Source organism: Schistocerca serialis, chromosome 12 (genome assembly GCF_023864345.2).
Source record: "Schistocerca serialis cubense isolate TAMUIC-IGC-003099 chromosome 12, iqSchSeri2.2, whole genome shotgun sequence".
Taxonomy (NCBI): Eukaryota; Metazoa; Arthropoda; class Insecta; order Orthoptera; family Acrididae; genus Schistocerca; species Schistocerca serialis.
Window position 1 is genome coordinate 90,328,366 of NC_064649.1, and position 16,969 is coordinate 90,345,334.

At 47.5% G+C, this 16,969-nt stretch overlaps 1 protein-coding gene across 1 annotated transcript in view; it reads right to left on the bottom strand.

The window, feature by feature from the left end:
- Positions 1 to 16,969, bottom strand: part of LOC126427959 (serine protease 1-like) — a 120,057-nt gene that overhangs the window by 90,300 nt on the left and 12,788 nt on the right. Inside the window, exon 2 of the mRNA XM_050089847.1 lies at positions 788 to 903. Within this exon, the coding sequence (XP_049945804.1) occupies positions 788 to 903 (116 nt within the window). The remainder of the gene's footprint in view (positions 1 to 787; positions 904 to 16,969) is intronic.

Here is a 16,969-nt window from a genome sequence, read left to right on the forward strand (position 1 = left end):
GCGCTCCTGTGCGTGACGCAGCGTCAAGGGTAACCGCAGCCGTGGTCTCCAAGCTGATAGTCCATGCTGTTGCAGACGTCGTCGAACTGTTCGTGCAGATGGTTGTTGTCTTGCAAATGTCCCCACCTGTTGACTCAGGGATCGAGACGTGGCTGCACGATCCGTTACAGCCATGTGTATAAGATGCCTGCTAGCGATACGAGGCCGTTGGGATCCAGCACGGCCTTCCGTATTACCCTGAATCCACCGTTTCCATATTCTGCTAACAGTCATCGGATCTCGACCAACGCGATCAGCAATGTCGCGATACGATAAACCGCAATCGCGATAGGCTACAATCCGACCTTCTTCAAAGTCGGAAACGTGATGGTACGCATTTCTCCTCCTTACACGAGACATCACAACAACGATTCTCCAGGCAACGCCTGTTAAGTGGTGTTTGTGTATGAGAAATCGGTTGGAAACTTTTCTCATGTAAGCACGTTGTAGGTACCGGAGCCACCTTTGTGTGAATGCTCTGTAAAGCTAATAATTTGCATATCACAGCATGTTCTTCCTGTCGGTTAAATTTCACGTCTGTAGCACGTTATCTTAGTGGGGTAGCAATTTTAATGGCCAGTAGTGTAAGTGAGGACGCAGGCTGTAATTGCAATTGTGAGATGGAAGGGTTAGTACAGGAGAGGAATTCGTGGTGGCCCTCATCAACCCAGACAGAAGATTGACGACTCAAAAAAACAAAAAAAAATCTAAAAAAAGCCAGTGCAAGTAGTTGCATTGTCAGACTTACAGGGACGGAGGGTCATCGGCGACGCAGACGCAATGGGCGGCCGTCACGACGTGCCGGGGTCCGACCACGGTCGCCCCGCAGTAGGGGAACGGGTAGCCGCTCCTCCAGAGTCCAGCCTGCGGGCAGGTGACAGGAGTGGATCACTCATCACAAATGATAGCTTAGTCATCAACTTATCACTAGGAAGATACGAAACGGCGACTATGAAAATTGCTCTTATTAGTAGCGACATATTTCCTGTTGACTTCTGCCTCGCGTTCTTCGGCCGTTGTTCGTTTGCCCATTTTCCTATCGTCAGTGCGAGTGGCTGGCGTTGTCAAAACTTCGTCATCCACTGATGGTGTCACACTGTATTAGAGCTCGTGGCCGTGGTCTTTTCGATGTTCATTCGCCGGCCGCGGTGGCCGAGTGATTCTAGGTGCATCAGTCCCGAACCGCGTTGCTGCTACGGTCGCAGGTTCGATTCCTGCCCCGGGCTTGGATGTGTGTGCTGTCCTTCGGTTGGTTAGGTTTACGTAGTTCTACGTCTAGGCGGCTGATGACCCCCGATGTTCAGTCACATAGTGCTTACAGCCATTTGAACCATTTTTGATGTTCATTAACAGTGGTATCCCCCTGTTCTCATGTTTGTGGATTTCAACATCTTCGCTGAACAACTGGGTGTGGTAGCTCTTCTCCGCAGCGAGCACCCCCGTTTCGGCGTATTACGTGTTCGGTCTCACATAGGGCTCTACCAATCCCGACCGGAAATACACTCATGCTCATAAATTAAGGATAATGCAGATAGATGGTGAAACAACACTCTGGTGGGCGGTTTGCGGGTTTAAATCACCTCGGGGTATGACCATGCGTTGCATCTGAAATGCGGTCGTCGCACGCTGGCGCTGGCAGCAGTCCACATACGCAGAGGTGTGTTGGTGCATGTCAGAGTACGGTGCAGCGAGTAAGTGTGCAGACGTTTTCAGACGTGCTAATGGTGACTATGTGTTGGAAATGGCTCAAAGAACACACATTGATGACGTTATGAGGAGTAGAATACTACAAGGGTGACTGGTCAAACACAGCAGGTCGTACCACGGGCCCTCTGTGTGCCACAAAGTGTGATCTCAAGATTATGGCAACGATTCCAGCAGACAGGAAACGTGTCCAGGCACTACAGTACGGGACGTCTACAGTGTACACTGCCACAAGAAGACCGATATCTCACCATCAGTTTCCGAAGACGACCACGGAGTACTGCAGGTAGCCTTGCTCGGGACCTTACCGCAGCCACTGGAACAGTTGTCTCCAGACACGCAGTCTACAAACGACTGAACAGACACGGTTTATTCGTATGGAGACCTACAAGGTGTATTCCACTGACCCCTCATCATAGGAGAGCCCGTAAGGCCTGGTGTCAAGATCACAGTACATGGTCATTGGAACAGTGGTCCCAGGTCATCTTCACGGAGGAGTCCAGGTATAGTCTGAGGAGTGATTCTCGTCTGGTTTTCATCTGGCGTGAACCAGGAACCGGATACCAACCCCTTGATGTCCTTGAAAGGGATCTATACCGGGTTCGTGATTTGATGGTATAGGGTGGGATTATGATTGGTGCACGTACACCCCTGAACGTCTTTGACAGAGGAACTGTAACAGGTCAGGTGTATCCAAACGTAATTTTGCACCAGTATGTCCGCCTTTTCAGGGGTGCAGTGGGTCCCACATTCCTCCTGATGGATGATAACGCACGGCCCCACCGAGTTGCCATCGTGGAGGAGTACCTTGAAACAGAAGATATCAGGCGAATGGAGTGGCCTGCCTGTTCTCCAGACGTAAACCCCATCGAGCACGTCTGGAATGCCCTCGGTCGACGTATCTCTGCACGTCTTCAAACTCCTTGGACACTTGCAGGAGCTCCGACAGGCACTGGTGCAAGAATGGGAGGCTATACCCCAGCAGCTGCTCGAGCACCTGATCCAGAGTATGCCAACCAGTTGTGCGGCCTGTGTATACGTGCATGGTGATCATATCCCATACTGATGTCGGGGTACATGCGCAGGAAACAGTGGCGTTTTGTAGCACGTGTTTCGGGACGGTTTTCTCAACTTATCACCAATTCCATGGGCTTACAGATGTGTGTCATATGTGTTCTCTATGTGCCTATGCTATTAGCACCAGTTTCGTGTAGTGCCACGTTGTGTGGCACCACATTTTGCATTTTATGAGCATGAGTGTAGCTTATGCGTTCGACCTTTTTGGTATTGATAGATTGCCCGGTTGTACAACATAGGTTTAGGAAAGTGATAAATTAGATAAAGTTTAGCTGCCAACGTAGAACGACGATCAATTATCTTCAATCGAGAATGTTGGCATCACCAGAGATAGCCTCGTGTCCGAGGTGTGTGTGTGGTTTGAGGTTTTCGGGCGCTAAACAGCGTGGTCATCAATGCCCAAACGCGTAAAAACGGGAACACATGCAGTGAAGGGACGAAGACGGACAGCGAACAAGGAGAACGGCTAAAAGACACAGACCTGACGCAGTTACAAATCCTCACATACAGAGGCAAAACAAGAGGAGAAGAAACGCACTAAAAAAGGAAAGGAAACACAAGGAAAAGAGAACAGAAATCGAAGTGAAACAAGTAGGTAATCGTGACTGGCGGACCTCTTACCTAAAGCCTGGGTGAGCCAGTCACCCAGCAGCACATTAAAATCCTCTCCCTAAAATCCGAGGCAACAAATTGGACAGGACACAAAACCGTAAGGCCTTAACCACAGTCGTTGCGTCGTCTTGCAAATTAGAGGGCAAATCCGGTGGTAAGGAAAGCACCGTCCTCTGGTCAGAGAATAAAGGACGGTCAAGTAGAATGTGGCGGACAGTAATCTGGACGCCACAAGCACTGCAGATTGGGGGGTCCTCCCGCCGGAATAAAAAACCATGCGTTAAGGGACTGTGTCCGATTCGGAGGCGAGTGAGTAGAACCTCATTCCGCCTGCATGACTGGTTGGACGTACGCCATGGCGTGTGGTGGCCTTGACCAAACGCAGCTTATTTTCACCGACTGCCAGCCACTCCTCTTCCCATTGACGCATAACATGAAAACGCAAAAGGGAGGTAACAGCATGGGGGGGGGGGGGGGGGGGGACGGCACATTCAACAACGTGAGGGAGGGAACATACATCTTTGGCAGCACGGCACATTCAACAACGTGAGGGAGGGAACATACATCTTTGGCAGCCACATCCGCCAGTTCGTTTCCCCTAATACCCACGTGCCCCGGCACCCAGCAGAAAGAAACCTCCTTCCCCTGCCGTTGCAGGTGGAGTAGGGCATCGTGGATGTTCTGGACGACCGTATCCGCTGGGTACAAGTGATGCATGGTCTGAAGGGCACTCAGGGAGTCAGAACAGATGAGAAACTTAAGACTGGGAACACATCTCATCTGCTCCAATGCCCGCAAGATCGCAAACAATTCGGCATCGAAGATGGTAAACGCCGCAGGAAGCCGTAACTTGACGACTCGATCAGGGAAAACAACAGCACAACCAACAGAGTCCCCCTGTTTAGAGCCATCCGTAAATACTGGTACATGGTCGGCATGGTGGTTTAAAATATCGTAAAATAAGGTGGTAAAAACAAACGCAGGAGTGCAGCTCCTCCGGTACTCTGACAATTCTGAAAGGACGCTGGGCCTTTGGAGCAACCAGGGAGGCAGGCGGGTAAAACCCTGGAGTTGGGGTGCCACACGCTCCACACCAAGGGACTCAAGCAAATGCTTGGCACGAATCCCAAATGGTCTCGTTGCCCTTGGACGACTGGAAAAGAGACGTTCCATAGGCGGTCGGGCAACAGTAGGGTATGCAGGGGAGGTAGGACAGGCAAGGAAATGACACACCCGTCGCACCATGAGGAGTTTCCGCCGGATGGCGAGTGGCGGTTCCCCTGCCTCAGCACACAGGCTGGGGATGGGACTGGTATGGAAGGCACCAGTGGCCAGCCTGATACCCTCAGGGTGTACTGCGTCAAGAATCTTCAGATACGAAGGCCTCGCTGACCCATACATAGTGCATCCATAGTCAAGACGCGACCGGACGAAAGCCCTATAAAACTGCAGCAGACGCGCCCGATCTGCTCCCCAGGACCGATGGCTCAGACACTTCAAAATATTCAGCGCCTTCAGGGCCCGCACCTTGAGGTCTTTAAGGTGCGGCAACCACGACAACTTGGAATCAAAAGTGAGGCCCAGGAACCTCACAGTGTCTCTAAAAGGAAGAATGGTGTCCCTCAGACGCAATTCAGGTGAGGTAAAAGCACGTCGAGAACGATTAACATGAAGACACACACATTTGTCTGCAGAAAAGGTAAAAGCCGTCTTCGCAGTCCATGCCTCTAATCGCTTTATCGTAAGCTGCAGCTGCCGACTAGCAGCGACAAGACTGGAGGAAGAATAGAAAACAGCAAAATCGTCCACAAACAAGGAGCACTGGGCCAGACTGCGGATAGTGGACGTGATACTGTTAATGGCGACGGCAAAGAGGGTGACACTTAAAACGCTTCCCTGAGGAACACCATTCTCCTGCACGTACAAATCAGATAGCACATTACCAACCCGATATCGAAAGAGGTGGCGGGAAAGAAAGGACCGAATGAAGATGGGGAGATGGCCACGAAAGCCCCACTGATGGAGTTGATTGAGGATAAGGCGGCGCCAAGTAGTGTCATACGCCTTATTAATGTCAAAGAAGACACCGAGACAATGCTGGTTACGTAGGAAGGCCTGCTGGATGGCCGCCTCAAGCAGGGTCAAGTTGTCTATAGTTGAACGACATCTCCGAAAGCCATACTGAGAGTGGCTGAGGAGCTGCCTGGTCTCAAGCAGCCAAACCAGGCGACGGTTGACCATGCGTTCCAATGTTTTCCCGACACAGCTCGTCAAAGCAATACTCCGATAACTACTGGGATGCATTCGGTCCTTCCGCGGTTTGAGCAGGGGAATCAAAATCGCCTCCCTCCACGAATCAGGGAACGTGCCGGATGACCATATCATATTAAAACAATTCAGGAGAACTTCCTTGGATGGCTGTCCGAGACGATGTGATGACCGTGGTGCCCTTTACACTACCCACATACTCGGCACTCCCTCGAGTGCTGCTTGCAGTTCTCCGCTTTACCTCTGAAGAAGTTAGGGGTTGGGTTGGGTTGTTTGGGGAAGGAGACCAGACAGCGAGGTCAGTGGTCTCATTGGATTAGGGAAGGACGCGGAAGGAAGTCGGCCGCGCCCTTTGAAAGGAATCATCCCGGCAGTTGCCTGGAGCGATTTAGAGCAATCACGGAAAACCAAAATCAGGATGGCCGGACGCGGGATTGAACCGTCGTCCTCCAGAATGCGAGTCCAGTGTCTAACCACTTCGCCACCTCGCTCGGTGAAACGTTAGGGAAAAGCTTTATGCACTGACCGCGGCCTATCAGCCCGGAAGTTTTAAGTGAAATCAGTATCGGCCGTGGAAGCCTGTATTTTATTACAAACATAGATTTCATGTCATGTCTACGGGGTGCGGTATATTCCTGACTTTGTGTGGCCTTTGCCGATGTAGGAAACACTCTTGAGTCTTGATCGGTTCGTAAATAGTCTTCACGCCGCATTTATGCAATAAACGACCGTTTCGGTTCGCCACCGTAGGGATATATGGCAGATAAGGCCGCATCCAACATTTCTTCTTCCGACGTGTTTCCTCGCTGGATGTTAGATTTCTTGACGCTTATTTAGCAACTGGTGTGGTTCCTATCGCTCCTTAGAACGTTCACCAGTTGTTGCATCTAGCGTCCGGGATTCGTGTTGAGCGCGCTACGATCGTGTCGATCACTAATCTTTTCTGGATCGAGAGACGATTTGCTACACTGTGCAGTTATCGGTTCTCGTCCGTCGTTTTCCGATACAAGCTGTGGCTCAGGTCCACACCATTTGTTCAAATGGCTCTAAGCACTATGGGACTTAACATCTGAGGTTATCAGTCCCCTAGACTTAGAACTACTTAAACCTAACCAACCTAAGCACATCACACACATCCATGCTCGAGGCAGGATTCGAACCTGTGACCATAGCAACAGCGCTGTTCCGGACCGAAGCGCCTAGAACCGCTCGGTCACAGGGGCCGGCTCCACGCCATTCCTGGGAACCAGCGCATTTAGGAACTATAACTGATAGTCCTTTTCTATCTTCATGGTAAATTTTATGATGGCGACCGTTAAGATATCTTAAGATGTCGCCGCGTCGTTCCTCTCAGCGACCCGCACCACACGTTAGGTTCACACTAATAAAGAGCAAACCTCTGACAATGACAGCCACATCACGAAGAACATTAAACTAATGTCGGCCGAAGATTCTGAGACAGGGAATAAGGAAATACGCGAACTAGTCGCCTCGAAAGCCTCAATTACATTTCATGTAAATTTGTATCCAGCAGTCACTATGAATTAAATTCTCAGCTCATCCTCACAAGAATGTAGTGCCCCTTGCCCATTATCATTACTCGCGGCATTTCACCGATGATCGTAAGAGCCCGAAAGAAGAGACACAACATACGAGGGCTAATCATACAGTAGGGAACGTCTTAGCCTTAAAAAATTAATTACAAGAAATACTTTTTATTATATACATCTGAAAGAGCTACTGACATACGTATTCTCCACATAGTCACCAAACACACTGAGGCACTTATCATAGCAGTAAAAAAAAAAATGGTTCAAAAGGCTCTGAGCACTATGGGACTCAACTGCTGAGGTCATTAGTCCCCTAGAACTTAGAACTAGTTAAACCTAACTAACCTAAGGACATCACAAACATCCACGCCCGAGGCAGGATTCGAACCCTCGACCGTAGCGGTCTTGCGGTTCCAGACTGCAGCGCCATTAACCGCACGGCCACTTCGGCCGGCCTATCATAGCAGTAGACAAGCTTTGAAAGACCTTCGTCGTAAATTTCTGCCGCCTGAGACTTCAGCCAGTGAGTCACGCCCGCATCGAGTTCCGCGTCGTCGTCAAAGCGTTGTGTGGCAAGCCAGTTCTTCATCTCGGGAAACAAGGGGAAGTCGCTTGGTGCAAGATCGGAGCTACAGGGCGGATGAGGGAAAATTTCACGTTTTAATGAATTAAGGAGTTCTTTAGTGCGGTTTTTGGGGGAACCTTGTGTGCCCCCACTCCATTGACTGTAATTTTGTCTCGCAACTGACGTGTTGCACCCAAGTCTCGTCACCGGTTACGATTCGATCCAGTAATGAATCACCATGTCTGTGGTAGGCCTCCAGAAATGTCAACGTTGCTCCCCATTTGCTGCTCTTTATGGTGCTCTGTAAGCATTTTGGGCACCCATCGTGCACAAAATTTGTGGTAGCCTAGCATTTGAGTGACAGTTTCCAACAACAAAATCCGTGAAACGTTTGGAAAAGAAAGCGAAAGCTCCGTTATCGTGACGCGACGGTTTTCACGAATCGTTTGATCAACTTTAGCGACAAGGTCGTCAGGTCTCAATGCTCGGGCGTCCACTCTTCTGTTCATCATGAACGTTCGTACGGCCATTTTTAAACCGAATGCACCATTTCCGGAAGGAACATTCACTCATTACGTTGTTTCCGTACACTTCGCACAGTTTCTATATGTCTTAGGTTTTTTGCCAACAAAAGCCGTATCACAGACCACACCTCACAGCTGGCAGGATTTTCGATTGCAGCGCACATTTAAAAATTTGAATATCGAAAAGCCAGAAGTGCAGAGACGTTCCCGCCGTCATGGATGGATGCCGACTGAGCTGCCGAGCACGCACATACCGAAATATATAGGCATTTGGCGCGCGCCTAGCAGCGTCAGACGGAAATGTTTCCTACTTTCTGATTAGTCTTCGTATATAGGTAAAGCAAGGCAATTAAGGCGATTAAGAGGCTGTTGTGGAAAGCCCATGTTCAGGATCTTGTTCAGAAACTAAATGCCGCTTTATTTACCATTAGAACAGTATCTGAAATAAGTGACATTTCAACACGAAAAGTAGTATACTTCGCATATTTTCATACGCTTATGTCATATGGTATTATTTTTGGGGTAATTCTTCTGATTCAAAAAGGGTATTTTTGGCTCAAAAATGGGCTGTTCGAGCTATGTATGGTGTAAGTTCGAAAACCTCTTGTCGACCCCTATTCAATAGTCTGGGAATTTTGACATTGCCCTCACAGTATATATTTTCTTTAATGTTGTTTGTTGTTAGCAATATTAGCCTATTCCCAAGAGTTAGCAGCTTTCACTCGGTTAATACTAGGCAGAAATCAAATCTGCATGTGGAATGCACTTCCTTGACTCTTGTGCAGAAAGGAGTGCAGTATTCTGCTGCATCCATTTTCAATAAGCTACTACAAGAACTCAAAAATCTTAGCAGTAGCCCAAACACTTTTAAGTCTAAACTGAAGAGTTTCCTCATGGCTCACTCCTTCTATTCTGTCGAGGAGCTCCTGGAAGAGATAAAAAATTAAGCAAATTCCAGTGTTACATTCTTGATTTTCTTTGTTTAAACTAACGACTTGTCGCCTGAATATGTTTCTTATATTTCATTTTATCTGTTTCTACTATCGTGTTATAATTTCATGTATTGACTCGTTCCATGACCATGGAGACTTCTCCTAAATGTGGTCCCACGGAACAATAAATAAATAAATAAACGATCTCCTCAGGGTGGATGCGCACCAGACTCGAACTCGTACGGTAATCGTCGAGATGCCGCGAGTAATGAGGGTAATGGGCAAGGAGCACTACATTTTCAGCGTGCTGATAGTTTGAGAAATTTGGTTTGACGGGAGGCGTCCTATGGTAGTCCATACAGTTGCGATGATCCTGTGTCCGGATGACTAAGTCGTCAGATCATCTGCCTAGTAAGCAGGTGACGCAGATTCAAATCCCGGTCCGACACAATTTTTCAACATTTCCCTGCTGATTCGGTCCAATGCCTGCTCGCAACCTATGTATGTAATTCCTTTGTTCTTAAGGTTATAACAGGCGATGAAGCATGCGTATGAGGGTATGACGTCGAAAACTGAGGCCAAAACTGAAACTTCCTCCTCCCCCTCCTCCTCATAATCATCATCATCATTATCATCATTCTTTTTCTGTTGCTAGGCGTAGGGCATGTCGCTGTATATTAAATTTCCTACACCACAACGTGCTGTTGGTATTTCTGTCAGTACTCTATAAAACCTGACCTACTCCTCCAGCACTTTCGTGCCTTTAAGCACTTTCTTCGTTTCAGTCATATATATTCTTTGAGAATTCCGTTTAGTTCGGTTTCATTTTGGCGGCTGTGACCGAGCGGTTCTAGGCGCTTCAGTCCGGAACCGCGCTGCTGCTACGGTCGTATGTTCGAATCCTGCCTCGGGCATGGGTGCGTGTGGTGTCCTTAGGTTAGGTTTAAGTAGTTCTACACTACTGGCCATTAAAATTGCTACACCAAGAAGTAATGCAGATGATAAACCGGTATTCATTGGACAAATATATTATACTAGAGCTGACACATGATTACATTTTGACTCAATTCGGGTGCATAGATCCTGACAAATCAGTACCCAGAACAACCACCTCTGGCCGTAATAACGGCCTTGATACCCCTGGGCATTGAGTCAAATAGAGCATGGATGGTGTGTACAGGTACAGCTGCCCATGCAGCTTCAACACGACACCACAGTTCATGAAGAGTAGTGACTGGCGTATTGTGACGATCCAGTTACTCGGCCACCATTGACCAGACGTTTTCAATTGGTAAGAGATCTGGAGAATGTGCTGGCCAGGACAGCAATCGAACATATTGCTGTATCCAGATAGGTCCGTACAGGACCTGCAACATGCGGTCATGCATTATCGTGCTTAAATGAGAGTTTCTCAGGGATCGAATGAAGGCGCTGCAGTCTGGAACCGCAAGACCGCTACGGTCGCTGGTTCGAATCCTGCCTCGGGCATGGATGTTTGTGATGTCCTTAGGTTAGTTAGGTTTAACTAATTCTAAGTTCTAGGGGACTAATGACCTCAGCAGTTGAGTCCCATAGTGCTCAGAGCCATTTGAACCATTTGATCGAATGAAGGGTAGAGCCAAGGGTTGTAACACAACTGAAATGTAACGTCCACTGTTCAAAGTGCCGTCAGTGCGAACAAGAGGTGACAGAGTCGTGTAACCAATGGCACCCCATACCATCACGCCGGGTGATACGACAGTATGGCGATGACAAATACAATGTGCGTTCACCGCGATCTCGCCAAACTTGGTTGCCACCCACATAATGCTGTACACAGAACCGGGAGTCATCCGAAAAAATGACGTTTTGTCATTCGTGCACCCAGGTTCGTCGTTGAGTTCACCATCGCAGGCGCTCTTGTCTGTGATGCAGCGTCAAGGGTAACCGCAGCCATGGTCTCCGAGCTGATAGTCAACTGCTGTTTGTGTATGAGAAATCGGTTGGAAACTTTCCTTATATCAACACGTTGTAGGTGTCGCCACCGGCGCCAACCTTGTGTGAATGCTCTGAAAAGCTAATCAGCATCTTCTTCCTGTCGATTAAATTTCGCGTCTGTAGCACGTAATCTTCGTGGTGTAGCAATTGTAATGGCCAGTAGTGTAAGTCTAGGGGAGTGATGACCTCAGATTTAAGTACCATAATGCTTAGAGCCATTTGAACGATTTTTCGGTTGTATTTAATGTTCGTCCCAGTACGTTCCATCTGCCTACATTTAATACGTCTGTTAATCGGTTTTTTCATGTCCTTATTCCATCTCTGGCCTTTTTCCGAGGCTGGGTGTGAGAGTGTAGACTGTGTATCTTTTTACACTTACGGATAACAAACCGACAGCAAAATTAGCATCCAGGAGAGGCAGGTGTTTCCTTCCTCTAGCCTTTAACGAGTCAACGCCTGTTTATGCGCGGCAGCAGTGTTTCGAGATTGCATTGAAGATGCCTCTTTCTCGAGTTGAGTCGTTGCAAAGGTCTTCACTTTCACCCTGACTACTGTTGGGTTTTTCAAAAATGGTTCAGATGGCTCTGAGCACTATTGGACTTAACTTCTGAGGTCATCAGTCGCCTAGGACTTAGCGTACTTAAACCTAACTAACGTAAGGACATCACACAAATCCATGCCCGAGGCAGGATTCGAACCTGCGATCGTAGCGGTCGCGCGGTTCCAGACTGTAGCGCCTGATCCGCTCGGCTTGGGTTTTTCGCTGTCAGCCTTACTAAGTGCCCTCACAAGGTACTATCAGCAAGTCAAAGTGTTTTTTTTTTTTTTTTACTCCTCTATGAAACACCTTTGTTGTAACTTGTGACAAGGGCAGTCTGATTTTCCATACAATTGGTCCAGGTGGGTGGGGTTTTTGAAGTTGTCATCTGACGCAATTATCTTCCGGGTGTTACTGGGGCTCACTACGCTACGTGGCGTAACATGTGTCCCATACGTTCTGGAACAGCGCCGGTTGTGCCTGACACGGCCGTATCAGCATCCCGCCCCTCCACGAGGTCCTTCCTTGTGTAACATCAGACCGCTTCCGCCCGCTCTGAGGTATTTCGCGTGGCGCGCGGCCCCACGTAAGAACGCCGGCTCGATGTTATCCGCGGCTGTCGCTTGCGAAACATCCCGTCACCAGTCTCCGCACAGCGGTATGCTGTTGTACCTGCGAACTAGAACAACCGGCCGTGTGACGCTCAGCAGCGTAATTTCTTTGGAATTTTTATGTTTTCTGTAATGCGCTCACGTGATTTCTGCTATTGTAAATGACTGACCTTTACTGTACTGGCACTAAGATGACAGAGCGCACTCCACGGGTAGTGAATAACATCCTTGACTCTGTGTTTAGTTTTATGTGCGGTTGACCTGCTAGTCAGTCGCTTGTGCACCGCTCGGGCATTCCCATTTGAGGGATAATAGCCAGCACTTCTGACATGTGTTTTTTTTTTTTTTTTTTTTTTTTGTGAATCTGTGAGAAGCTATCTCGAATGCTTTATTATGTGAATGAAAACCTATTTATAATACACTACTGGCCATTAAAATTGCTACACGTCGAGGACGACGTGCTACAGACGTGAAATTTAACCGACAAAATGGTTCAAATGGCTCTGAGCACTATGGGACTTAACATCTGTGGTCATCAGTCCCCTAGAACTTAGAACTACTTAAACCTAACTAACCTAAGGTCATCACACACACCATTGCCCTAGGCAGGATTCGAACCTTCGACCGTAGCGGTCACGCGGTTCCAGACTGAAGCGCCTAGAACCGCACGGCCACACCGGCCGGCTTTAAGCGACAGGAAGTGGATGCTGTGATATGCAAATGATTAGCTTTTCAGAGCATTCCCACAAGGCTGGCGCCGGTGGCGACACCTACAATGTGCTGACATGGGGAAAGTTTCCCAACTGCCTCGTATCACTAGCAGTCGAGATGACAGCCATACTCTTATTATCCGCATGGCCGTAATGCATCGTGCAGCCACGTCTCGATCCCTGAGTCAACAGATGGGGACGTTTGCAAGACAACAACCATTTGCACGAAAAGTTCGACGACGTTTGCAGCAGCATGGACTATCAGCTCGGAGGCCACGGTTGCGGTTACCCTTGACTGCATCAGAAACAGGAGCGCCTGCGATGGTGTACTCAACGACGAAGCTGGGTGCACGAATGGCAAAACGTCATATTTTCTGATGAATCCAGGTTCTGTTTACAGCATCATGATGGTCGCATCTGTGTTTGACGACATCGTGGTGAACGCACGTGGGAAGCGTGTATTTGTCATCGCCATACTGGCGTATCACCCGGCGTGATTACGGCTAGAGGTGGTTGTTCTGGGTACTGATTTCTCAGGATGTATGCACCCAAACTGCGTGAAGAAGTAATGACATGTCAGTTCTAGTATAATATATTTGTCCAAAGAATACCCGTTTATCATCGGCGTTTCTTCTTGGTGTAGCAGTTTTAATGGCCAGTAGTGTACTTTCTCGCTGTTTATGTTGATGGAGAAGATTTTTAAGGAATTTTAAAGGTAACGAAAGCATGCGCAAGTACGAAATGTGTGCTTGTCAGGACTATTTATTGAAGGATAGCTACGTCTCTCAGGTAATTAATAACTTTTATGGTTCAAATGGCTCTGAGCACTATGGGACTTAACATCTGAGGTCATGAGTCCCCTAGACTTAGAAATACTTAAACCTAACTAAACTAACGGCATCACACACATCCATGCGCGAGGCAGGATTCGAACCTGCGACCATAGCTGCAGCGCGGTTCCGGAATGAAGCGCTTAGAACCCTGCTGCCACAGCGGCTGGCAATAACTTTTATAATGGGTGTTAATTTCATCTCTTTGTTTTCATTATCTCACAAATTGTGAAGTTGGTTGAGATGCCTGTACTTAGAGAATTTCGCAGTGCGAGTCTACTTATGGTGCTCAGTCCTTTTCGTCAGTAATCATATATTAATTTTTCAAGAACTATTTCTTTAAAGCGGAATCCACCTCCATGATTTATAATAAAGTTTTGACTATTTTGTCGTGTGTGTGTTGTACCTTACGTCATAGGGAGTGACAGGTTCTTTCTATGAAGCAAAATGAATAAAAATAATAGTTAGTAGTTTTGTTTTCCTTTAGCTAGTGGATCTGCTGATTTGTATTTGGTTTCGAGAACTACAGTACACCAGACACAAACACTGCATGCTAAACAAGAGGAAAGCCACTTTTATTCCAGGGCAGACCTCGCCCTGCGTTCTTGAGCAAGCAGTGTGTAGTCAGTACTGAGCGATTTCGTGCTAGCAAGCAGATTAATTTTCGGTGAACAGTTTTGCTAATTTCAAACAGTTATTTTCTTCTGAGTAGACCAGTAATTTACTTTTGAAGATATTCCAAGCCAAACATTGCATTTCATCTCGCGCGACGTTCGTAATGTAATTCGGTACTGAGTTGTAGTTACTTTACACTCAGCTCACAATTAGTTTCTTTTTGCCATTAATTAGATTCCTTTTCGTAAAACTTAAAGCTTCATTTCACTACACGCAGGGCCAGCCAAATGTCAGTTTTGTTAAGCAGTTGAATACGATTCCTGAAGGCTACCTTATATGACGAGAAATTTTTTGAAATCAGTGTGTTCAGTTTTCTCACATACAGCTTTTTTTTTTATAGAAAGCTTACAGTTCGAAGCAGAGACTGTATTTTATTGGCGGAACACTTATAAGGTGCAACAAATCTACTAATGAGGAGAACACGTCAAGTGCCATAACTTGACTACCCAGAAATTTCTCTCTATGGAAGAGGAGACAAAATAAACGAACACGCGTCTCACCTTATCCGTAGATACTCGACCGTTTCTCAGGAAACGACCGTCAAAGTTTGCACTTCATTTTGCGCAAAGTAGATGCCTTCTAGCGTGCAATAAACCCAGCCTAATTGGTAGCTCAGTTGCTAGCGTCGTGGACTTCGTTTTCTGTCTCGTGTTCGAAATCCTCTTTTTTGCTTTTTATTTTTTTTTTTCATTTCTCTACGCTTGTCCATAGAAAGTTATGGCACGAATGTTTCTTATCAAGTTAGGGGATACAAGGCATTATGATTGTGGAATTGTAAGTACGCCTCGTGTAAGGAGGAGAAATCCGTACCATCATGTTTCCGACTTTGATAAAGGTCAGATTGTAGCCTATCGCGATTGCGGTTTATCGTATCGCGACATTGCTGCTCGAGTTAGTCAAGATCCAATGACTGTTAGCAGAATATGGAATCGGTGGGTTCAGGAAGGTAATACGCAACGCCGTCCTGGATCCCAACTGCCTCGTATCACTAGCAGTCGAGATGACAGGCATATTATCTGCATGGCTGTAACGGATCGTACAGCCACGTCTCGATCCCTGAGTCAACAGATGGCGACGTTTGCAAGACAACGACCTTCTGCACGAACAGTTCTACGACGTTTGCTGCAGCATGGACTATCAGCTCATAGACCATAGCTGCGGTTACCCTTGACGCTGCATCACAGGCAGGAGTGCCTGCGATGGTGTACTCAACGACGAACCTGGGTGCACGAATGGAAAAACGTCGTTTTTTCGGATGAAGCAAGGTTCTGTTTACAGCATCGTGATGGTCGCATCCGTGTTTGGCGACATCGCGGTGAACGCACATTGGAAGCGTGTATTCGTCATCGCCATACTGGCGCATCACCCGACGGTATGGGGTGCCATTGGTTACACGTCTCGGTCACCTCTTGTTCGCATTGACGGCACTTTCAACAGTGGACGTTACATTTCAGATGTGTTACTACCCGTGGCTCTACCCTTAATTCGATCCCCGCGAAACTCTACATTTCAGCAGGATAATGCACGACCGCATGTTGCTGGTCCTGTACGGGCCTTTCTGGATACAGAAAATGTTCGACTGCTTCCCTGGCCAGCACATTCTCCAGATCTCTCAGCAACTGAAAACGTCTGGTCAATGGTGGCCGAGCAACTGTCTCGTCACAATACGCCAGTCACTACTCTTGATGAACTGTGGTATCGTGTTGAAGCTGCATGGGCAGCTGTACCTGTACTCGCCGTCCAAGCTCTGTTCGACTCAATGCCCAGGCGCATCAAGGCCGTTATTACGGCCAGAGGTGGTTGTTCTGGGTACTGATTTCTCAGGATCTATGCACCCAAATTGCGTGAAAATGTATTCACGTGTCAGTTCTAGTATAATATATTTTTCCAATGAATAACCAATTATCACCTGCATTTCTTCTTGGTGTAGCAATTTTAATGGCCAGTAGTGTATTTTTGTGTACTTTACATGTTACTACAGAATTCCATTAATAATTTGACATGAGTAAATTTGAAAAACATTTTCAATGAGCAATGAGATGGACGCCTCACCAAGGTTACCGCGGCCCCCCCTCCCCTCCCCCCCCCCCCCCCGTCGGAGGGGTGACATGGGTGTATGTGTGTTGTCCTTAGCGTTAGTTTAAGAAGTGCGTAAGCCTAGGGACCGATGACCTCAGCAGTTTGGTCCCATAGAAACTTACCACCGCCAGTCATCGGCTCTTTCATATTGTTCTAACAGAATATACGCTACTAAACACTACTGTGAATCGATGTCAATTACATTGGTCTACAATTCAGCGTATTACTTCCATTTCCATCCTTGTGTACTAATGTGAGCTGTGGAACTTTGGGAAGTT